At 34.1% G+C, this 21,915-nt stretch overlaps 1 protein-coding gene across 1 annotated transcript in view; it reads right to left on the reverse strand.

The window, feature by feature from the left end:
* The window catches only part of CCDC178 (coiled-coil domain containing 178), a 682,244-nt gene that overhangs the window by 191,361 nt on the left and 468,968 nt on the right, over positions 1–21,915 (reverse strand). The window contains exon 22 of the mRNA XM_056821069.1: positions 4,061–4,210. Coding sequence (XP_056677047.1) covers positions 4,061–4,210 — 150 coding nt within the window. The remainder of the gene's footprint in view (positions 1–4,060; positions 4,211–21,915) is intronic.

Below are 21,915 nucleotides of genomic sequence, written 5' to 3' on the forward strand. Positions count from 1 at the left end.
ATTGGGAAATTTCCTTTTTGTGAGTTCAAATATGGCATCAGATGCTTATTAGTTGTGTGACCCTAGATAAATCACTTTAATCCTGTTTGCCTCAGTTTTGTCATCTGTAAAATGAGTTGAAAAGGAAATAGCAAACCAATCCAGTATCTTTGCCAAAAAAAAAAAAATCCTAAATAGGATCACAAAGAGTTGGACATGACTGAAGTTACTGAGCAATAAAAGGATTTCAAGGTACAAATAGGTGTCAATATGTATTGTCACTGAGAATATTGACAACAGTGATATCACAAAACTCATTGTTTCCATTGCTCTACTCCACAAAAATGTGAAGAAAGGTTAAATACGTGCAAATTGGCTAAGCAAAGAAGATTGTGGAAAGGGGGAAATAATAGCTAAGAAGTCTATTTTTAAAAGAATTATCTAGCATGCTAAAAGTATGCATATACCGAAGTAATGAAATCAAGTTAACAATGAGCAAATACTGGTAAATAGAACAGGAAAAAAAAACACCTCGTGATAAGGAGATCTATTAGGCAGTAGAATTATGTGACAAGAGAATTAGGAAAAATGCAATGCCTTCCAATACTGAAAACTAGAATAGACAAAAGACTGAAACCCCTTCTTATGGGAATATTACTATGGAGGAAGACTGAAGAACTAGAGGCTCTGCTCATTTTTAAAGATCAGATTCCATCCTGTAAGTAGTGCATTAGAAACTAATGACGTATGATTCCTCACTGACAAGTTTAACAGCATCAATAAGGTCTCTCTGTCCATTGCTGCAAATTGATCCTACATGACACTGACAAGGGCAGGCTGCACTTAATGACCTCCATAAATGACAGATACAAATGAAAAATGAGTAGAAGTACAAATAAATCTTTGAAAAGTTTCTGTTAAACTGGTATGCTGAAAATGACTTGTTTGAAGGATCCCAAATGTAAAATCCAAACTCTTCTTAAATACTGTTTATTAGTCCACACTAGCACCTGGTATCTGCAGGGTGATACATGATCTGACAAATGAGACCTATTGTATCATATTTCTCTTTCACTTGACAAAAATAATAATCAAAGCAGATTTGATATCATCTTCCCCAGTTGCATTTGTGTGTGTGAGTGACAGAGAAAGAGATTGAGATTGAAACAGAGATTGAGAAATTGTGACATAAGGGAGAGACACAAAGTGTGAAACAGAGGCAAGAAGTAGACAAAACCATAAACATTTCCCTTAAAAGTATAAAATTTGTGCTTCATGTAAGGAAGAAAAGAAGAAAGGGATAAAGGGAGAAAGAAGGGGAGAAAGAAAGAGGGAAAGGGAGGGAGAAAGAAAGAAAGAAAGAAAGAAAGAAAGAAAGAAAGAAAGAAAGAAAGAAAGAAAGAAAGAAAGAAAGAAAGAAAGAAAGAAAGAAAGAAAGAAAGAAAGAAAGAAAGAGAGAGAGAGAGAGAGAGAAAGAGAGAAAGAGAGAAAGAAAGAAAGAAAGAAAGAGAGAAAGAGAGAAAGAAAGAAAGAAAGAAAGAGAGAAAGAGAGAAAGAAAGAAAGAAAGAAAAAGAAAGAAAGAAAGAAAGAAAGAAGAAAGAAAAGAAAGAAAAAAGAAAAGCAAAAAAAGACGGATGGATAGATAATTTTATACTGAGATGCATTGTTTGTACAAACTAATACATTGGCAACATTTATTTTATTTTTCTATTTTATTTGTAAATAAGCAAATATTGTTTGGCCATTGCTTCATTTATTTCCCCCAACTATCAGTTATAAACAGATAATTTTCAAACATAATAATAATGGCAAATGCCTGAAGTGATGTGGATTAATGCTCCACTGACACACATCAATGTGTTTCTTTGAAGCCTGTTGATTATTTGGAAACTGTGTCAATTTGCCAGATAATTGATAGTTTATGCATATATTCACACAAATATATTCAAAGAAATATAGGCATCTGGGTGTATATATATATATATATATATACATACATATACACATACATTCAACATACCTATGCATATACTCATGAATACATGATTGCATTTTATATGTATCTTCTTGACATTCATTCATTTTTATTATGTCCAACTCTTCAGGACCCTATTTGGGGTTGTCTTGGCAAAAATACTGGAGTAATTTGCAGTTTTCTTCTCTATCTCATTTTACTGATGAGGAAACTGAGGCAAACAGGGTTTAGTAATTTTCCCAATATCACACAGCTAAGTGTTTGAAGTCAGACTGAAGTTCAGGAAGAAGAGTCCTTCTGACTGCTGACCACTCTGCCAACTAGATGCCCATCCTATATGTATGTATTCATATATGTGTGTATACACATTGTATATACATATATACATGCATAAATACATGTGGAGAGGACTATCACCTCTTTTAAAATAATCAATGAAATCTACCTATACATGTATACACATATATGCTTGTGTGTTCGTGTATGTTTGTGCATGTGTGTGTTTGCAGGAATATGGATGCATTTATTTGTGAATTATGTAGATGTTTATATGTTGTGCTTATGTGTTTATACAATGCTATATGTGAGGTGACAATTATCATACTGGATATTTTACCAGAGAAACCAGTAAAGCAGCAAACTAGTAATAGAGAAAATACTGAAACCATAACTATTGTGAATTATAACAATTTTGCACAGAACAAAATAATGAATCATGCAAATATTTGACACCAACGTTATGAAATTTAAATGACTCTAAAGGCTATATAAATTGGCAAAAAATTCTATTTTCCCCTATTTTGGAAAATAAAATGACAAGCATAATGAATATAAATCATACTTACCTTAAAAAAAAAAACAGGAAGGATCCTTATCCTGAGACTCTGGGAATAAAGTCCCTTCTCATACAATCTCCTTGGATGTTTTTCACTCTTTCAACAGAACATCTGCACCCTTCTCATTTCTTCCCACTTTCCTCCACCCCATCTTATACAAATATATTTTAAAACTTGCATTTATAAAATGTTTAAAGTTTGCAAAGGGTTTTATATATATTATCTCATTTAATAATGATCATTCCCTGCTCTATAAGCTAAGTGATATTATTTTCTCCATTTTACAAATGAAGAAATTGAGTCTGAGAGAAATTAAATGACCTGCCAGGGTCAAACAACTAGTAACTAAGGTTTGAGAAATTTTTGGATTCAATTCTTCTTGATTCCAGGATGAATGGTCTATCCATTGCATTATTTACCTAAATACTGATGAGCTGAAAAAAATTTACACAGCAAAATCTTCAGAATCCTTAGTGTATTAGCATATCTAATATTATTAGATTCAAAGGAGAGAAGACAAAGTCATTCTTTCTCAAATTTTCTGTCAATCATGTTTCTCTTCTCTTCTCTCTCTCTCTCTCTCTCTCTCTCTCTCTCTCTCTCTCTCTCTCTCTCTCTCTCTCTCTCTTATTCTCTTTCTCTCTCCTCTTTCTCCTTCCAAAGCTTCTATTTGTTTCTGTCTCTCTTACTCTTACATACTTCTGGTCTCTATCTCTCCCTTTGTGTCTCTCCCCCATGTTTGTTTCTCTCTGCATTCTCAGTTCCTTAATCTCTATGTCAATTTCAATTTCTCTCTTTCTCTCTGTCAGTCATACACACATACACACACACACACACACACACACACACACACACAAATGCGATTGAGGAATACTGATAGACCTCTAAGGACTGCACCAAAGTTCTCTAGAAACATTGACTGGAAATTGAGAGAATATAGTTAACCCACTGAAAATGAAAACTATCTCAAGATTAGCATCTCAGACTACATCTTATATTAAATTATTTCCAAGATATTATTTTAATTTTGCAAAATATATTGTATTAACAGAAAACAATTAATAAACCATTACAGCTTCTATTTCTCTCAAAATATAATTCAGATAGGATGGTGGAAGTTTAAAACATACAGGTGTGTTTTGTGGTACCCTAAATCTACTTTCACATTGGAGAACTCATGATTTAATTAATTGATTGCTTTGTTTAAAAAAAATATATATATATATATATCAAGCAAAATATCTTTTTTAAGCACCAAAAATTTAATACCTGAGTCTTATCCTTAAGAGCAGTTTCAGATGCTATCATTTTAGCATATATATCCGTATACCAAGTCTTTACATCTAAGAATTCTTTCAGAGTTCGCTGATACTTTTGAGCCAAGTACAAGTTTTCACACAAGGCTTCTTCATAATCAATCTAGAAAATTAAAAAGAAATTCAACAAAATTATTAAATACCAAGACATAAATTATTTGAAATCTGACATGTTCTTGAAACCTCTAATTTCCTTCCTTACTATAACTATAACCAATGAATGAGAGATATGGAACAGAATTAAGAAATGATAATAATAGGGAAGAATTACTTCCCTTTAAATAAATAAGGATTTCTGAAACATTAAATTACAATGCCAATTTCATCAACCCTTTTGGATTCTACAGATTCACAAGTCCATTCTCAACCAAGCTCACCTACAGTACAACTATATTAGAGATGAAATACAATAAGTGACAAAATTAGTTTTCAATGCCCAGAAGTTATTGGGACAATCTGATTAAAACTTTATTACATTAAAAAATCAAAACTGTCTATGCCTATCTATTGTTTATGGAATAGTGTATGCTAGTTTACTTTCTTTGAATTTTAGGAATAAAGATCTAATCACTGAGATTCATATTATTAAGACCTGTAAAATAAATTTGGACTTTTTCATCAGTTTGGTAATGATTTATATGCTAATATTATCTGAACAGAAAGTCCTCAATTTGTACTAAGCAATTTATTTATATTATATATATATATATACAATTTAATTAAATGTCACTAATATTTTCTAATATGAGACAATATTTGGTTGAATTAAAAAGTAAATCTCAGGATGTTGTCAATAGTTCACAGTAAAGAAAGACTAGCAAGATAAGATCAAAATGGATACTTAAGTATAAAGGGAGATACCATAAACACATTAGAAGAACATGAAGCATATTACCTGGCATATTTATGTATAGAAGAAGAATTTCTAAATAAAAGAAAGCATTATGAACTATAAAATGGATAATCATGAATACATTAAATTGTAAAGGTTTTGTACAAATAAAATGAATATAGCCATGATTAGAAGGAAATAATAAGTTGGGGAGAATTTTATAGATAGTTTCTCAGAGAACATGGATCTAAAATATATAGAGAAATCTTATCAAATAAATAAGAAATAAATCATTCCCCATTTGATATATGGTCAAAAGATATGAACAGACAGCTTTTGGATGAAGTCAAAGCTCTATATAACTATAAGAAAAATGCTCTAAATCATTATTGATTAGAGAAATGGGAATCAAAATAACTCTTGAGATATGATCTGATACCTGTCTTATTGGCTAAAATGACAAATGTTGGAGTCGATGTAGGGAAAAAGGGACACCAAATCCATTTAAAAAGGGACACCAAATCTAGTTGGTGGAACTGTAAACTGATCCAGCCATTTTGGAGAGCAATCTGGAATTATACTCAAAGTGTTCTAAAACTATGGATAACTTTTGGCTCTATAATACCATTTTTAGGTTTATTTCTAAGGTGATTTAGGAAAAAGGAAAAGAAACTACATGTTCTAAAATATTTATAGCACCTCTGGCAAAGAACTGGAAACTGAAGGGATGTCCATAAATTTGAGAATGCCTGGATAAGTTGTGAAATACGACTGTCATGGAATACTAATGTGCTATAAGAATAAAAAAAAAAGAGATCATGACAAAAAAAATTCTGGGAAGATTTATATGAAGAGATGGAAACTGAAGCCAACAGAACCAGGTGAACATTGTACACAGGAACAAAAATAATATTTGAGGATCAACTGTGAATGACTTATCTATGATCAATAAGATAAGAATCCAATACAAATTCAAGGGACTTATGATTAAAAAAAAAAAAGCCCATTTACCACCATAGGAAGAACAGGAGCCAAATAGAGATTGAATCATACTCTTTTTTACTTTATTTCCTCCATGAAGTTTTCTCTAGTGAAAGCATTATGTGTCTTGTTTCACAAAATGACAAACATGGAAAATATATTAAATGAAAATATATGTATAACCTGTATCATATTAACTGCCTTCTTAGGGATTAGGGAAAAGTATGAGGCAGGAGGGAAAGAATGAGATAGAATTTTAGACATAGTTAATGTGAGAACTTATTTCTCTTGGATAATATGAATTTTAGATTTACTCTACCTTGCTTAGTCTTTAGATTTTTAGCAGTCAGGAATGTATACACCCCCACTAAGGGATTGGGTGGGGGAAACAAAGGTCTATGAACCATATGTGCTAGCAAGTGACAAATAGGAACACAACTGACTGATCCTCTGGGCTGTCCAAAGCCAAGTTTGGGCCACTATTGGTACATGTGAGACACAGGAAGTGATGTAGAGAACTGCCTTTGTGTTTCACGTCACTTCCTGTGAGAGGGACTTTTTGTGGTGGAACTTGACTTTGAGGTCAAGCATGGCAGACAGCTTCCCTGAGACTTCCACATGGTAAGGGATAAGGCTGACTCCCCTTTCCCTTGACCTTTCTGAAGGCACCAGTCTCCAAGGAGGTCCCTCATCTTGGAGGAGGCCTCGTGGTTGGAAGCCCAGCTAGATTTAATCTTCTGGGAAGTCCCCTTGGCTGAGGTCTCTGAAGTGCCCCTGGCTCACTCTCTCTCTCTCTCTCTCTCTCTCTCTCTCTCTCTCTCTCTCTCTCTCTCTCTCTCTCTCTCTCCCTCTCTCCTCTCTCTCTCTCTCTGTTAATTTCTTCCTTCTATTATAAATAAATCACCATCAAATTCCATTCTGACTTGAATATTTCATTGGAATTTAGAATTTAAATATCTGGTGACCACTAAAAAATATATTCAGTCTCAACCCTAAAAATTACCCTTACCAATAAGCATATTTATTTTGATTTATATATAACAAACCATATTTATCATATTATTATGTTACATATTATGTTATGATAAAAAGGAAAAATAATAGGTAATTAAAAAAAGAAAAAAGAAACAATTGCCCTACCATCTCATAATGTTTAATTTAGAAATATGCTGGCAATTTCTTTATAAACATGACATGATCTTTATATAATAGGGCCTGTCTTGTTAACCTTCAGGCTTCTTGGGTACTTTCTTTCTAGATGAACTCTACCTTCTAAAGTTCAGGAACCTTCCATTACAGCCATTTGTCCAAATAGCAGTCCTTCCACTTGACCCATCTACCCTGCATCTAAAAACAAGAGAAGCCTCCTTTCACCTCCATATCATGCAGAATTCCATACTACTACATGGATTTTCCTTATGCTTTCAGAAACCAGAAGAGTTCTAAACTCAAGAGAATTCTTTGTAAATTGAGAGCAACCAGAGTATGTACCACAGGCAGAGATATTTCTTTAAAACTCCCAGAAGATGTAAAAATGGAGATTTGAACCTCAGACTTCAATTCCCAGGAGTCTTTAGTAGCTCCCAGAGCTCCCCATAATCTCAGGTGAGGTCATCACCTGGGCTGCAAGGAGAGAAGGGTTTTTTAAATGCACTCTGCCTTCTTCTCACTCGCTTTTCCTACTTCCACTTTCAAGTAGATGCATCTCTCATGATGTAAGTGAAATTGAATGGGCCTTTAGGCCCTCCTAGGCATGTGCTTTCTTATTTTGTATTTTCTTTCATTCTTAATCTTAAATAAACCTCTAAAATATATAATGCTTCTAGTAGAAAAACTAATTTTTACTGCTACAAAGGATCCCTTAACCTTTTTCCTGTATTATTTCTAGATATAGTAGAATCAGAAGGGGAAGGGAATAACATCTATCAGATCCCAGATAATATTCCAAAAGGTTTATGGGCTACAGATTCTACAGATGTAGGTTTATTAAAATCAGCAAACCCTGTTAAAGTGCTGACTAAAGGATGCCTACCACCATGCATTCTACAATACTCACTTAGCAAAGATACCACTGATGGGATTACCCTGATAATAAATTCATTATTGCAGCAAGACATAATAATACCATGCATCTCTGAATATAACACCCCAATTTTACCAGTTAAAAAACCCAAGCTAGATACTGAAGGATGAATAGAATGAATCTATAGATTCATTCAATATTTAAGAGCTGTTAAATATCATATGGTAAAATCTTACCCAGTTGTACCAAGTCCTGCTACAATCATTTCATCTATCCCAAGTCAGGCAAAATATTTTAGTGCTGTTGATTTATGTTCTCCTTTTTTCTCAATACCTATACATGAAGACTCACAAAAATATTTTATTCACATGGCAGGGAAATCAATATACATAGTTCCATTTGTCACAGAGATTCTGTGAAAGTCTTTCATTGTTTTCTCAAATCTTAAACAAAGATTTGAAAAATATTCAGTTTAAGGACAGTAAACTTATTCACTTTGTGGACAATTTACTTCTAGTATCACCATTTGCAAAAATGTGCCTATGTGATAGTAAACATCTTCTGTGTGAGCTCTTCAAGAGGGGACACAAAATATCAAAAACTAAACTTCAATGGTGTCTTCCTCATGTAGAATATTTAGGGTTTGTGCTGTCTGAAGGGTTCCAGAAGCATTTCCCAAAAGAGAGTAGCAGACATACAAAAGCTGAGTGCCCCTAAGACCAAAATGCAACTCAGAACTATCTTAGGAACCACATGTTTTGCAGACAATGAATACCTAATTATGGTGAATCTCCAAAACCACTGACTGCTTTAACAAAAGACAATGAGGAAGATCCACTTAAGCTAAAACCAGAGCATTTGCAAGCAATTGCAAAGTTAAAAGAGGCAATATTATCAGCTCCTGTTCTTGGTATCCCTAAATATTTGAAACAAATCTCTCTCTATGTCTATGAGTGAAAGAGAATTGCTTCAGGGGTTTTAACTCAGAGCTTAGGACCAAACCAACATCCTATTGCATATTATTCTGGTCAACTAGATCCCATAGCCTCAGGGATAGTTCCATGCTTAAGAGGGGTGGCAGCAAGTGCATTGCTTGTTACTAAATCTGCAGATTTAGTGTTAGGTGGCCCACTGACAGTTTATTTTTCACATGAAGTCAAGGCACTTCTCCAAAAGTTCAGAACACAGACATTTTTAGATCAACACCTGGCTAAATATGACATAGTGCTTTTGGGGAATGAACATATAACATTAAAGAGATTTGGCACCTTAAATCCAGGTACATTATTCCCTGATTTACCAACGATTTACCTGATTTACCAACGATATTCCCTGATTTACCTCGAGAAAATCTGTCAGACACATATCTTGACAACCCTGACCTGATCTTATTCCCAGATCCCATCATACATACAGAATAGAATAAGATCTACAGGTGTTGTGGTAGTAAGTGAATTTGAACACCTATGGTTTGCTTCACTACCCAGGAACCTAAGTGCTCAAGGAGCAGAATTAATCACTTTAAAACATGCATGTGAACTTGCAAGAGACAAACATGCAAATATTTATACTGATTCCAAATATGCATTTGGAATTTGCCATGCTATCAATTATCTCTGACTTCAGAGAGGATTTTTAACATCTAGTGGGAAAAGAATCGCTCATGCAGAAATAATTTGAGAATTACTGTCACCTCTCCAACTACCAAAAGAGTTGGCAGTGATTCACTGCAAAGGGCATTCTTTAGGATGAGACTTAGTTGCCAGAGGAAATCATATGGCAGATATGGATGCATGATATGCTATGCAAAATGCTCCAACTTGCATTATGAATCTCTCTGTTATAGATACCACAGATTTAGAAAAAAAAAAAAAAGCTTACAATGAAAAAGTGGTTCGGAAGTGGGAACAAAAAATTTGGAGCTAGAAAAGAAAATGGGATTTGGATAGTGTCTGTGGAAAAACCAATTCTTCCAAAAGCATTTTACTCTTACATCTACTAAGCAATACACAAAAAGGGTCTTTTGGGGACACAAGCATTAATTGATACTGTTAAAAGAATTTGTTTAGCTTCAGAAATTAGCACTGTGGCAAATAAGATCTGCCCAGCTTGCTCTATGTGTGCACAATTTAATCAAAGCATATTTAAGCAAAAGCTTTTCCAGCTAGTAAAAACACATCAAGCATTGTAGCCAAAATCTTGTTGAAAGAGATTCCAAGTTACGGTATACCACTAAAAGTAGATTCTGACAAAGGGAGACATTTTATGGATTCAGTTCTAAAACAAGTTTATGAGAATCTGGGTATCACACCAAAATTTCATGTTCCATATCACCCTCAAATTTCTGGGCAGGTGGAGAGACTAAACAGAGAAATCAAAACTATGGTTGGGAAATTATGCATGGAAACTCATTTGAAGTGGCCAGTGATTTTGCCTCTAGCGCTGTTCTATCTGTGCAGTAGACCAAGAGGAGATGTGCATATCTCACCATATGAAATGTTATTTGGACATTCACCATTGCAGGCAAAAGGTTTTAAAACAGATTCTGTATCTATGCTTGGAGGGGATCTTGCTCTTGCTGAATACATTACAAAATTACAAAACAGGATTAAAGAATTACAAGGAACAGGAATTTTAACTCAAGGGGGTCCATTAGATTATGCACTCCATTTGATAAAACCTGGGAATTCAATTTACATAAAAAATCTTAATAGAACTAGTGCAACACAACCATTATGGGTGGGACCTGTGACAAGGAAATCACTTTAAAAGACTGATATATATTAATTTAAGGTCATCAAGGAATTCAGCTATGTAATTCCTAAATGAAAACTCAAGTCAGCAGTCAACCTTTTATGGATTTAATTACAAACAGGATGAAGAAAGGTATTAGAGATAGAGAGAGAGAAGGAGAGAGAAAGGGGAGAGAAGGGAATAGGGCTTAAATACCCTTTCTGTTTAGGCTGGGCCAAAAGGCCCAAGCCCTTAGATAGCTGGGGCAAAGAAAGGAGATCAGTCTCAATTACTCACGTGACCAAAATGGAGAAACAGTCTCAGGGGCCTCCACCTCCAGCTTCCTTCAGAGCCAATCCTCAAAAGCACCACCTCTCAGAGCCAGAACCTCTCCAACCAACAACCCCCAGTCCTCAGACCCCTCTCTCTTTAAGGAAACCATCCAAGTTCCCTCCCCTCAGTTCTCACATCTACCAATCACTGTCCATGTCTTCCCTGTGCCAATGATGGCTCTAGCTTAACCCAGGACCGCCCAGAGGTCTGTGGCTTTGCACATGTATGTTGAAGGTTATATTCTCAATAATTAAATCTTGATCCTTTGCTGCAGCCCTTCCTAAATCCTGTTACCCTGAGTAGGGTAGAGATTGGAATAATTAAATTTTGATCTATGCTGCAGCCCTTCCTAAATCCTGTTAGGACTGAGTGGGGTGGAAATTGTATTTTCCAAGACCTGGTTCTGTCATTCCAAGTATCTCTATTGTATCAATTTTAAAATCAATCATGACTCAAAGAACTTCCTGTTCTATGCTTAAGCATAGGTCAAAGCCCTTTCCATTGTTCAGCAAAAGGTTTCTGTCCTAAAGGAATCTTAAGAAGGGAGGATGAGGAACCTCCCTTGCCAATGGGGTTCACATTCCAATAGAGTTCCCACTATCAATAGGAAATTTTTCAAGTATGAAATTTCCCAATGGTGAAATTTCCAACATTTATAAGTCTAAGAAATTTTAAGGTTTACAATCCCCCCTGATGATCATTGGGAGACTAGTCTCCCCATTGATCATTTAACATAATCATTTTGTAGTTCTAAATTCACTTCTAACTAAAGATATACACAATATTCAATTTTCTAAGAGAAATTAGAATAGTGAGAGAGGAAATAGAAAAGAAAAGAAAGCAACCAATGTTTTGCCAGGCGCATCGACAGAAAGCCAAATTAGCGGCAGTCCCTTTTGGCATAAATGTGTACAGTTACAATAAATGTTCAATCAAAAGTTCAGTCCAATCAATCACATCCAAAGTTCATTCTTGATCTTCTTGATGAAGTGTAGGTTTTCGGCATCTTTCTGCAACAGTTCATTCTCTGGATATAAAAGTTTCAAGCTTCTTTCTTGAAGATCTTTTCTCAAACAGAATCAAAATCTTTGAATTTTTTATAACAGACCTTTCCATATTGTTTTGACAACACCATCAGCTATTCGTGTATTAGAGAAAGAAATGTGGCTGCATTGCTTGCATGTGAAGAAAGCAGCATAAAAAGAACAGATTACATCAGACAACATGGCTGTAGTAAAAAAGATATCAAAAGAATAAATTATTCAAGAAGAAGAAGAATTAAATGAAGACAGAGATCAAGATCAAGACAAAGGAGAAGACAACATAAAAGGTATCAGCAGAAAACAATTGAACTGTAACAAAGACATTGCAGAAAAAAATCAACAAAGAGAAGAGGAATACAGACTGATTATGGACATGAACTGCAAGATTTTTGCACCGTTATAATACAATATACTTTCACTATAGTTGCAAACAAACACTACATAGTAACAATATGAAGATAGAAGACAGTAGCAGAGGAGGTGACTTTAAAGATTCAGTACAAAATAACATACAAATATAGGACACATTTCTTACAAACTCTGCAACTATGGAAGAGAGGAATTATAAGGCATGCAAAAGGACAGGAAGCAAGACAAGAAGCTGGAGATTGATCAGCTGTCAATCAAAGGAAGATTCCATTTGGAATGTTACAGAGAAACAGTTCAAGGCAAGAGTGAACTGCTAACTGTTTTTTTCTGGGCTTTTTGGCTGATGGTGGTGACTTTGAAGGAAGAAGATGGGCTTATCTCTGGGACTTGGGATGATCAAGTTGGAGATGGCCTGGCTGATTTGAAGGCAGAAGAAGAAAGCCAATAATCCATATACATCTCTCTCTGACATGCTCTGTTTCATGGTAGTGACTGAATTGCCATTTCTCTCAATATCCTCCATAAGACTCATTGTAGATAATAGGGAAACCCCCAATCCTCTTATCTTGATCCTCTATCTTTCCTGTTTTCCCCAATAAACCCTTATTTGAGATAAAAGAAGAGAAAGGAGTATTTCCTCTGAAACATCATAGCTCACCCTGAGTGACTTAGAAGGAGGCTGAAGAAGAAGGGGGGAAGGGGAAACTGAAGGGAAGGAGAGGGGAGGAAGGAAGATTGGAAGAGGGAGGAAGGGAAATATAGAGGGAGGAGGATAGGCAAAAGGAAGATAATTACCTGATCAATTAGTTATCATTTATCCATCAAATATACCCTCTCCAATATCATCTATTATAATTTGGCACCCCCGGCTGGCTGACTTTACAATCCATAAAAATAACAGCAAGATGTTTAAGCAAGTGCTCTGTGGGATAGTTGTGCTGGCAGCCATTATGGCTTACTGTATTTATAACATCCTATACAGTAAAATGACCACCATGATTGTTGATTTGTTTGAATACCTGGGCAACACCATGATGCTCATACTACAATGGCCATTCCAAAAAGAAACTGTCCTCTGGCACATTATGACTCAAGTTTATATCATCTCCATGGTGCCTATACAGACTTTGACTTATATGAAGAACATCTAAAGATTTGTAATCCCCCAAAAGGCAGCAGAGATAATGGTGGTGGATACTAACTTGGAAAATGTTATTAAGAATATGTTTGGAGAATTTATCAAGGCTAAAGGGCTAGACCAGATTAAGAACAAGAACAGTGGCCAGACAGATAGTGTACCCAAAGAGAAAGACAGAAAGGCAAAGAAAACAAAGGCTAAGGCACAGGGAAATGACAGTGACAAGGACACTAAGTCTGATAGTGAACCTGCAAAAAAAAATTTCCACTAAAGGATGTCATTAAGTTATCAAGAGCAGCTGGTGTGTTACATTGACAAGTTCACAGACAGTTTACAACCCAGGAGCTTGATTCCCTGAAGAAATGGGTTCCAAAATTTATTGATCAGCCCTATAAGACTCAGATAGAACTCAAACATGCTTTCTGAATCTTTGATCCAGATTTCCAAGATGTAGAATTTCTCTTCTCTGAACTATTCAGCCCCCATGAGCATTGCCAATTCATTAAAAAGACCAGGTCAGAAAACAACCCGACTAGTTGGTCCATAGAAGAGCAAAGGGAATAACTTGATTTTGTAAATCCCACAAGCATGACCTACTTAAGAAAATGTAGGGAAGATTTGCTCCAAGCTATCAAGCTCTGTTGTTCCTCCCTTCTACACAACATAATAACCAGGTGATGAGTATCCATAGAAATAAATTTAGATAAATCACCTTGGGAAAATAATAATTGTACACATAAAAGTAATAAGATCTTATCTCACAGGAAGACTTTATGTGTTCCTAAGAGATAAAATCAAGAAAACATACATATCTTTCCAAGCAAAATCTTTAAGATTTTCTTAGACTATCTTAAGAGGGGAAGTTTATTTTCCTCCTGCAACATGTAAATAGTTTTTACATAATATATACATAGATGTAGAAATTGTATAGATCTGTATATTTATATAGATGTGTATATAGTTAAATTATTACAAAGTTTTTATTTTATTAGTATAGTAAGTTGATTTTGAGTTTTAGAGTAGTTAGTTGTGATTTTCTGTATTAATAATAGGATAAGGCCTTAGCATAGTAAAAAGTTTCATTTGAATTGTTCAAATACAATTTGTAAAATGAAGTTTGCTTGAGTTTTGCATAGTTATTATTTTAGATAGACTTTAATTTTTATAAAACATAAGTTAAGTTTGTAACTGTATTTTATTGTTTAAAAAGTTTGCATTTTGTATTTTACATTTTGAATTTCTGTAATTGTATGTTTTGCACTTTCACTTGAACAAATATGTTTTCTTGATTGTTTTCATTGAAATTTTCTTTTCTTTCATTTATATCCTTATTTCAGGTTAGCATAGATAAAGTATAGCAATAAGAATAGGTTAAGACAAGTGTAAGATTAAGACTATTTTTCGGAAACAAAATAATGTTAGCTATAGCTTTAGAATTACATAGAATAGGGAGCATACAGGAGAGATTTTTTTTTATCTCTCCATCTGCTGAAAGGGGGGAAATTGTAAGGATAATATTAGAAAATAAGTATTGTTTTATTAGTTTAGAGATAAGAAGTAAAGTGGCTGGCTTGAGAAAAGAACTGGAGTTTGAAGCAGTGATGAGAGAGCATGTTGATTTCAGATATGACAGTTATAAATATTTTTCTATGTGAATTACTCTCTCAGGCAGTTGGGAGTTGGTCTCTGGCCGTTGGCAGAGACACACTCTCAGAGACTCTCAGGGCTAGAGGAGATAACATCATTGTCTCTTTCTCTGAGGGAAAGACCTGAAGGAGCTCAGTGTTTTCCTTTCCCAACTTGGGAAAACACTATTGAATATCTATTGTGGTTTTTATAGATTGTTTTATATCTGAGAAGACCAAAGAAAGATCTGTTCTTTGGTTTGGACTCTGAATCTTAATAGACTCAGAGTTCTAACTTGTTTCTTCTTGAGACTCAACCAGCTAGCCTTTGCTATTTTATAATTTGAAGATGAAGTTAAGATTTATAAGGATAATAGTGGTAGTTTTTATTTAGATAGTATAAATTTGGGTTTGTCAGATCAGGGAGGAGTAGTAAAGCCTGTGAAACACAGGAGAAGCAGTTCCTTGTGGAACCTTGGAGTTTATTTGGGTGGATTTAGAATCCCTTAGAATGAAAAATCCTTTATTTATCCTTATATGTTTCAATGAATATTTTATTTATAAGAGTCTCTTTAGTGTCCTTGCACCTGGCCCTGAAGGGAAGTTCACATTTGAACTTCACTTCATCACTAAGGATACTTTTGATTACATCTTTCAAAAGTATCCAAACAGTTTTGAACCTATATTGGAACAGTTTTTCCATCTAAATATTTTATTTTATAACTCGCCAAATTTATTTTTACACAGTACAGGCATAAAGGATATAGAGATTTATACTGGAGTTCAGAATTCTGGGTCTAGGTATGCTGTTACAAGATCAAAAAGAGATAATGAAGATCATCAAAAAGAAATGATGAAGAGAATAACTTGATATTCAGGAATTCTAAAACTAGTTATTTCAATTAAATAAATATTTAATTTTCTACTACCCTCAAGACACTGAAATATGGATTAAATAGACTTTTGGGGGATGAGTAAAGAAGGAATAATTATTAGTTCCATAAGAAAATACATGAAAAATTCTTCAACTGACTCATAAATGAGCTTTGGAGACACAAAGTTGAGAATTAATCATATTTTTAAATCAGCCATATCATATTTTTTATTCAGTCATTTTGTTACATTTCAAATAACAGTAATGGTTAATTAGCATTTGTATGAGAAGTTGCAAGGTATTTATCTACAGAATATTCTTTAAAAAAGAAGTAAGAAATAATAGTAATTGATGAAATATGCCATACCTAAGCTATTTAAATAAAAAGATATTAGCAGACACTGAGCTACATAGATTCTTCAAATGATGCAATTAGTTATATCTGATGTTTGAGGAGTAGTTTATAGAGAGCATAAATTGTTATTGAAATTTTGTTAAGTAAAATTCAACTAGAAAAGTAACTTATTTCTAATATGCTTATCCTCTGATTTTTATATTGACTACCAAAGTAGTTTTTGCCAGGTTTGAAAACAGCATTTTAGAACTGGAAGCACCTTCAGAAGTTAATTAGTCCAAACTACCCTCCTTCCACCATCATCAACATACACATACACATGCAGGGTTATCATGCCTCACATACTAATGAGTCAACTGAAAGAAAGAGAAGTTTTCACTGACATAATTAAATATCACTGGTAAAAGACAGAAACTGGGCAAATGTTCTAATTTTCAGTGGATTTTTTTGCTCTAATTCAAATAGGCAAATCTTTGGATTTCCTTTTCTCCTCTTAAAGTAATAAGGACCTTCCCTTATCCTTCAATGGTAAGGAATAGTCAGTCCTACTCATTATTAACACACTCTCGCAGTGGCAGCTGAAAAACTGACAATTGCCAGTATAGAATGGTCACTTTGGATTTTTCTTTCAAAATTCCAGCACCATAATTTGAAACTATAGCACATTCTACCTAAATAATGACTCTTTTAAATTTGTCTCAGCTTCCCTAGCTTCCTTTGGAATTCAGCTGTCTCTCCTGTTAGCTTCCACCCTGATATTACCTCCCATTCATCTACTTTGCATAGATCTTGTACATTCTTCATTATTTATAGATGGTTTCTCCCATTTGTATGAGAGCTACTGAAAAGCAGGGACTTAAATATATATATATATATTTATACATAAATATATATATATATATACTTACTATAGGCTAAGTACTGTATTAAGTGTTAGGGATTATATATCTATATATATAGTCCCATATATGTGTGTATATATTTATTTTAAAATTCATATATATATGTATATATATACATATATATATATACATATATATCTCCCTAACACTTACTAAAGTTCTTAGCATATAGTGGGTACTCAATAAAGTGGTTGATTGACTGCCTCCAATCACAGAGAATTAATTTTGGATAAAGAGTCATAATTATCTACAGAATCATACCAGTTGTTATATTTGAAGAATCATGAAAACTCTTATTACTAACTTCAGGGGCTAATCTTTAAATCTTTTGAGTCCATCTTGACAAAATTTCCATTTTAGTTTATTCCATTCCATTCTGGATGAGAATTTATCATAAAAAAGAAAGGCTATTGAAAGCCTGTGCTTTTTCAAAATCATCCTCTAAACTATTAAGAACTATAAGGGCAGAAAAAGGATGCTAAAATGAGAAAGCATGCCATTTGACTTGTGGGACATTCACTAAACATTATGGAACATTATGGAACTTGGTTGCTGCACTCATTTTGGAAATTATGTTATGCCCACTGTGCAGTGCACTGTGTCCTTTCCAAATGTACATATTTTCCATTTCTGGGTGACAACAGCTCTTTCTGCTCCCATACTGCATAATCCGGGAAGGTGCCAAGATATCAAATTGTGTAATCATGCCAATGAATCTTCAAAATATTGGTACATCAGTCATAATATTTTACATTATCATTTCCCAGTAATGAATGTATGGAAGGCTTTCCCAATTCACCACAAATTCTGGAAAGTCAGTGACCTTCAGATGTGCAATGAAGTTTAAGTTTTTTAATTTTAAATAATGGAATTCTGCAGGCATTGAAAATGTTTTTATGTCTAACTGTGGTTCCACCTCACAACTCTGACTTGTTTAATTTTAGCCAATGGTATAGTAGAATGCAAATGAACCAAAGGGGAAGGTGACAATTGGTTGAGCTATATCTTAGGAAGTCCTGCCAACACCATTTTAAATGGAACTGCTCATAAAATAATAGCAAGAGAGAGGATTTAAGTGGAGAGTAAAAAAAAAAAGGAAGGGAAAGAGAAAGTCAAAGGGAAAGAACAAAGAAAGTAAGGTGACTGAGGGATATTTTATAAAAACTCAGTGGAATCAGGTTCAACAAAAGAAGAAATTTTTCCTTCTTTGAGTACTCAGATAAACTTTAATTTGTCAAATGTTAGTTCATTAACTGCCACTTATTAGTTATGTAAACTATCCACCTCAACTTAAAACACATTCTTTTAAAATCCCTATCTTGAAACTATTATATTACCTATAGCCTTCCAACATTATCAAATTAAGGTATCGAGAATTAAAGGTGGAAGAGATACTAGAAATGGCCCAGGCAAATGCTTTCATTTTGCAGATGAAGAAGCTGAAGCTTAAGGAAGAAGTAGCAAGGCCAGGCAGGTAATAAGAACAGAAAAGGTCAGATTCAATGCATATTTTCTGAATCTAAATCCAATATTCTTTCCACTCTATTCTATAGCAATTCCAAACTATACATTCTGTCCATGATGTAGAATTATGGTATTATTGTGCTTCTGTAGTTAATAAATAAAATCCATGAGCCTAAATGAATAGAACACCTCCTCATGACTTGATTCATTGTTCTTTATTCGAAACTCATTATAAATAATGATAGTGAATAATTATATTAAACACTTTTCCTGAAGTTTAGATACATTATGTGATTAGTTTGTTTTCCTTCTTTGTTTAATTTAGCATTTAGCAAGGAAAGGAATCAAATATCTGACTTGGGTTGTATTTTATGAAGAATTTTTCATTATTTTATGACCAAAATAAAATTTGTCAAATGATAATAGTCAAGATGGCTTTGCTTAATTTTACATGAGGAGATATATTTTCATTGAAATATTTCCACCATTATTTATTTTCATGCGCTTTTTCTGCAAAGGAGACTTTGAACATTTGGGAGACATTTTTCCCCATTACATTTCAGTTCAGATTGTGAGTATTTAGCACGGCATTCTAGTAATCAATGATTCAGCACTCTAGAAGCTCACCATTTCATTTTGTGGTGATTGTGAAGAGTCTGTTGAGCTGATAAACAGTTCGCTGTAGGCAAACAACTATATTCACATAATTTTAATACTTAAAAAAAGAGATACTGACATTACTCAATAATCCTTTTGCTGAAACACTATTAATTCTACTTCATTCTCCACATTTGCCCCAAATCGTTTTCTTATTCTCTTCTCTTATCCCCAGCTTTCTCTCATCCCTGGAAAGGAATTTATAACAAAAATGACAACCCTCAACCTGCATCTCTATTCATTAACATTTCTGGGCATAATCACTTTCACTCTCTTCTTTTTCTCTCCTGGCATTTAAGATCTCTCTCCTAACGCTAATCCCCCACACTGGTTCCTTTATCTGTTCCCTCCTGCCACCTTCAACAACAACTTCTGGGTTTCTCTGACTTCCTTCAAGCCTCAAGCTGGAGAAGTTATCCTCTATTACTAATAGATCTTTAATATATCCCTTCCCATGTAAATATTCTTCCATATAGTGTGTACTCCTGGTACACACTCTATATAAGCCTATGCTGTTGGCATTGTTCCCATTGCTTACCAACCCGATCAAGGACTCAATATCTTAAAGATAAGCATTTGCCTTTACCTTTCTATGCCATCTGGACACTGCTCCATTTTTGTCTGCAATTTCACTGCTAAATCTCTTTTAAAGTATCTCCACCTCTACTCTTCTCTACTCTCAGAGCATTGAAACTGCTCCCTTAAAGCTGGGTTCCACTGTTGTATTTTTTAATGTATGTTTTTAAGATCATGTTATTCCCTAAACCTGGAATGTCCTCTCAACCGTTCTTCATCTGTTGACTCTCTAGCCATCCTAAAAATACAAACCCAAAAATATCGTTGGCTCTTTAGAGACTTCACTTTTCTCCTGGTCATTAATATCCTTTCTCCTCTTGGACCACACAAGGCACCTTGTTTTGCAGTCTTTAAAGCATCTATTGTACATGTTATCACCTACTAGATTGTAAGGTAAAGTCCACGAGGGAATGGACCATGTGTCGTTTATTTTTTTGGATTTTCCTTGGCACAGAAAACACTGTTCTCTCTATAATAGGCAGTGTTTGCTGAATTTTAAATGAATGAATAAAAATTTATAATGTGGAAATACATTCTATGTTTATCCCTTAAGCATTATTAAGAGGATATACTCTTTTGTCCTAGATATAAAGTAATCACTAATTTCTAAAATGCAAGTCAATTCAATTTTAATTTTAATACCAATTTAATTCAAATTCAATTCAATGAACAAGTATTAAGCACTTACTAAGAGAGGGCATTATATTGGAGAATAGAGGAGGTGTATAATACAGTTTCTGCTCTCAAGGAACCTTAATCCCAATAATGGAGGTCTTTCTAGTCCTTTCTAATTTAGCATTTCCTTTTGGGTTAATTTTTTAAATCCCACTGAGATTGATGAGTCAAGTCCCTAGAGACTAACTGTTCTTAAGTGTTGACTTGAGTTTTTAGTAACACCAATCACTGATACTGACCTTCACCAATCTACACTAGCAACCTTCCTATTGATAATTAGGCAGTGTACTCAATTAGCTCATTTTATTTTTTAAGCAAAAATTTATTAAAATGGTATAGTAAGAACAGTCACTATTAAATATTTCCCCAAAGCCTGAAATACACTATTCCACAAATACAAAATCTAAGAGAAGAGTGGACTTAGAGTATTGTGACAATGAGGCATACATGTAGAAAATATACATGTACAAGGGGTAAACTCATCATTCCTAGTTATTGAAAGTTCTTTTTTGAGTGTAGAGCCATCATTCTTCTCTGATACTAAGGGTCATATTCCTTGATTTTTTTTCCTTTGAGAGGCAATATTTCTCTCTGTCTTTGTCCATATCTTTCCTTGTTGTGTCTCCTACTGGTTTAGTTTTTCCAATATCAGCGTCAAAAGAAATAGGAGAAAAGCTCATTTTTCCATATCCCTTGATCTCTGTGAATAATTCTTAAGAGCCTTGCTTGGGACTCTCTAAACTGAAATCTACCACTTCCTGACAAATCCATCCTTAACTAAACAAATCCTGACAATCATCCTAACCTTTTAATGCCCCCAATTGTAGTTAGCTTGCTGAATTAATCAGGTATTCCCAACTTGACCCAATTAAAGAGGAATTCACACCTGAGGAAGGGATCACAGGTTGTAGACAATCTTATTTAAGCTTCTTGAAAACCAAATCCTTTATGTTCATTGATGCAAGTGGGATGTAGAACCCCATTCCTTATATGAGTTATAAGACATTCAGTTACACCAGATTAAAATGCCATTGGGAAAATTTTAACAAAATAATTGTTTAAAAAAGAACACAATGTTAATCTGTGGTTTTTTAAGTAAATATGTAACCACTGGGATCTTTATTGTGATTGACACCACTGCCTTACACTAATACATATTCATTATATTCATACTTGTTTCAAAAAAAGCCAAAGCAATACTTTGTCCTCTGAGAAAACTTGATCTGTT

This window comes from Monodelphis domestica, chromosome 3 (assembly GCF_027887165.1).
Source record: "Monodelphis domestica isolate mMonDom1 chromosome 3, mMonDom1.pri, whole genome shotgun sequence".
Lineage (NCBI taxonomy): Eukaryota > Metazoa > Chordata > Mammalia > Didelphimorphia > Didelphidae > Monodelphis > Monodelphis domestica.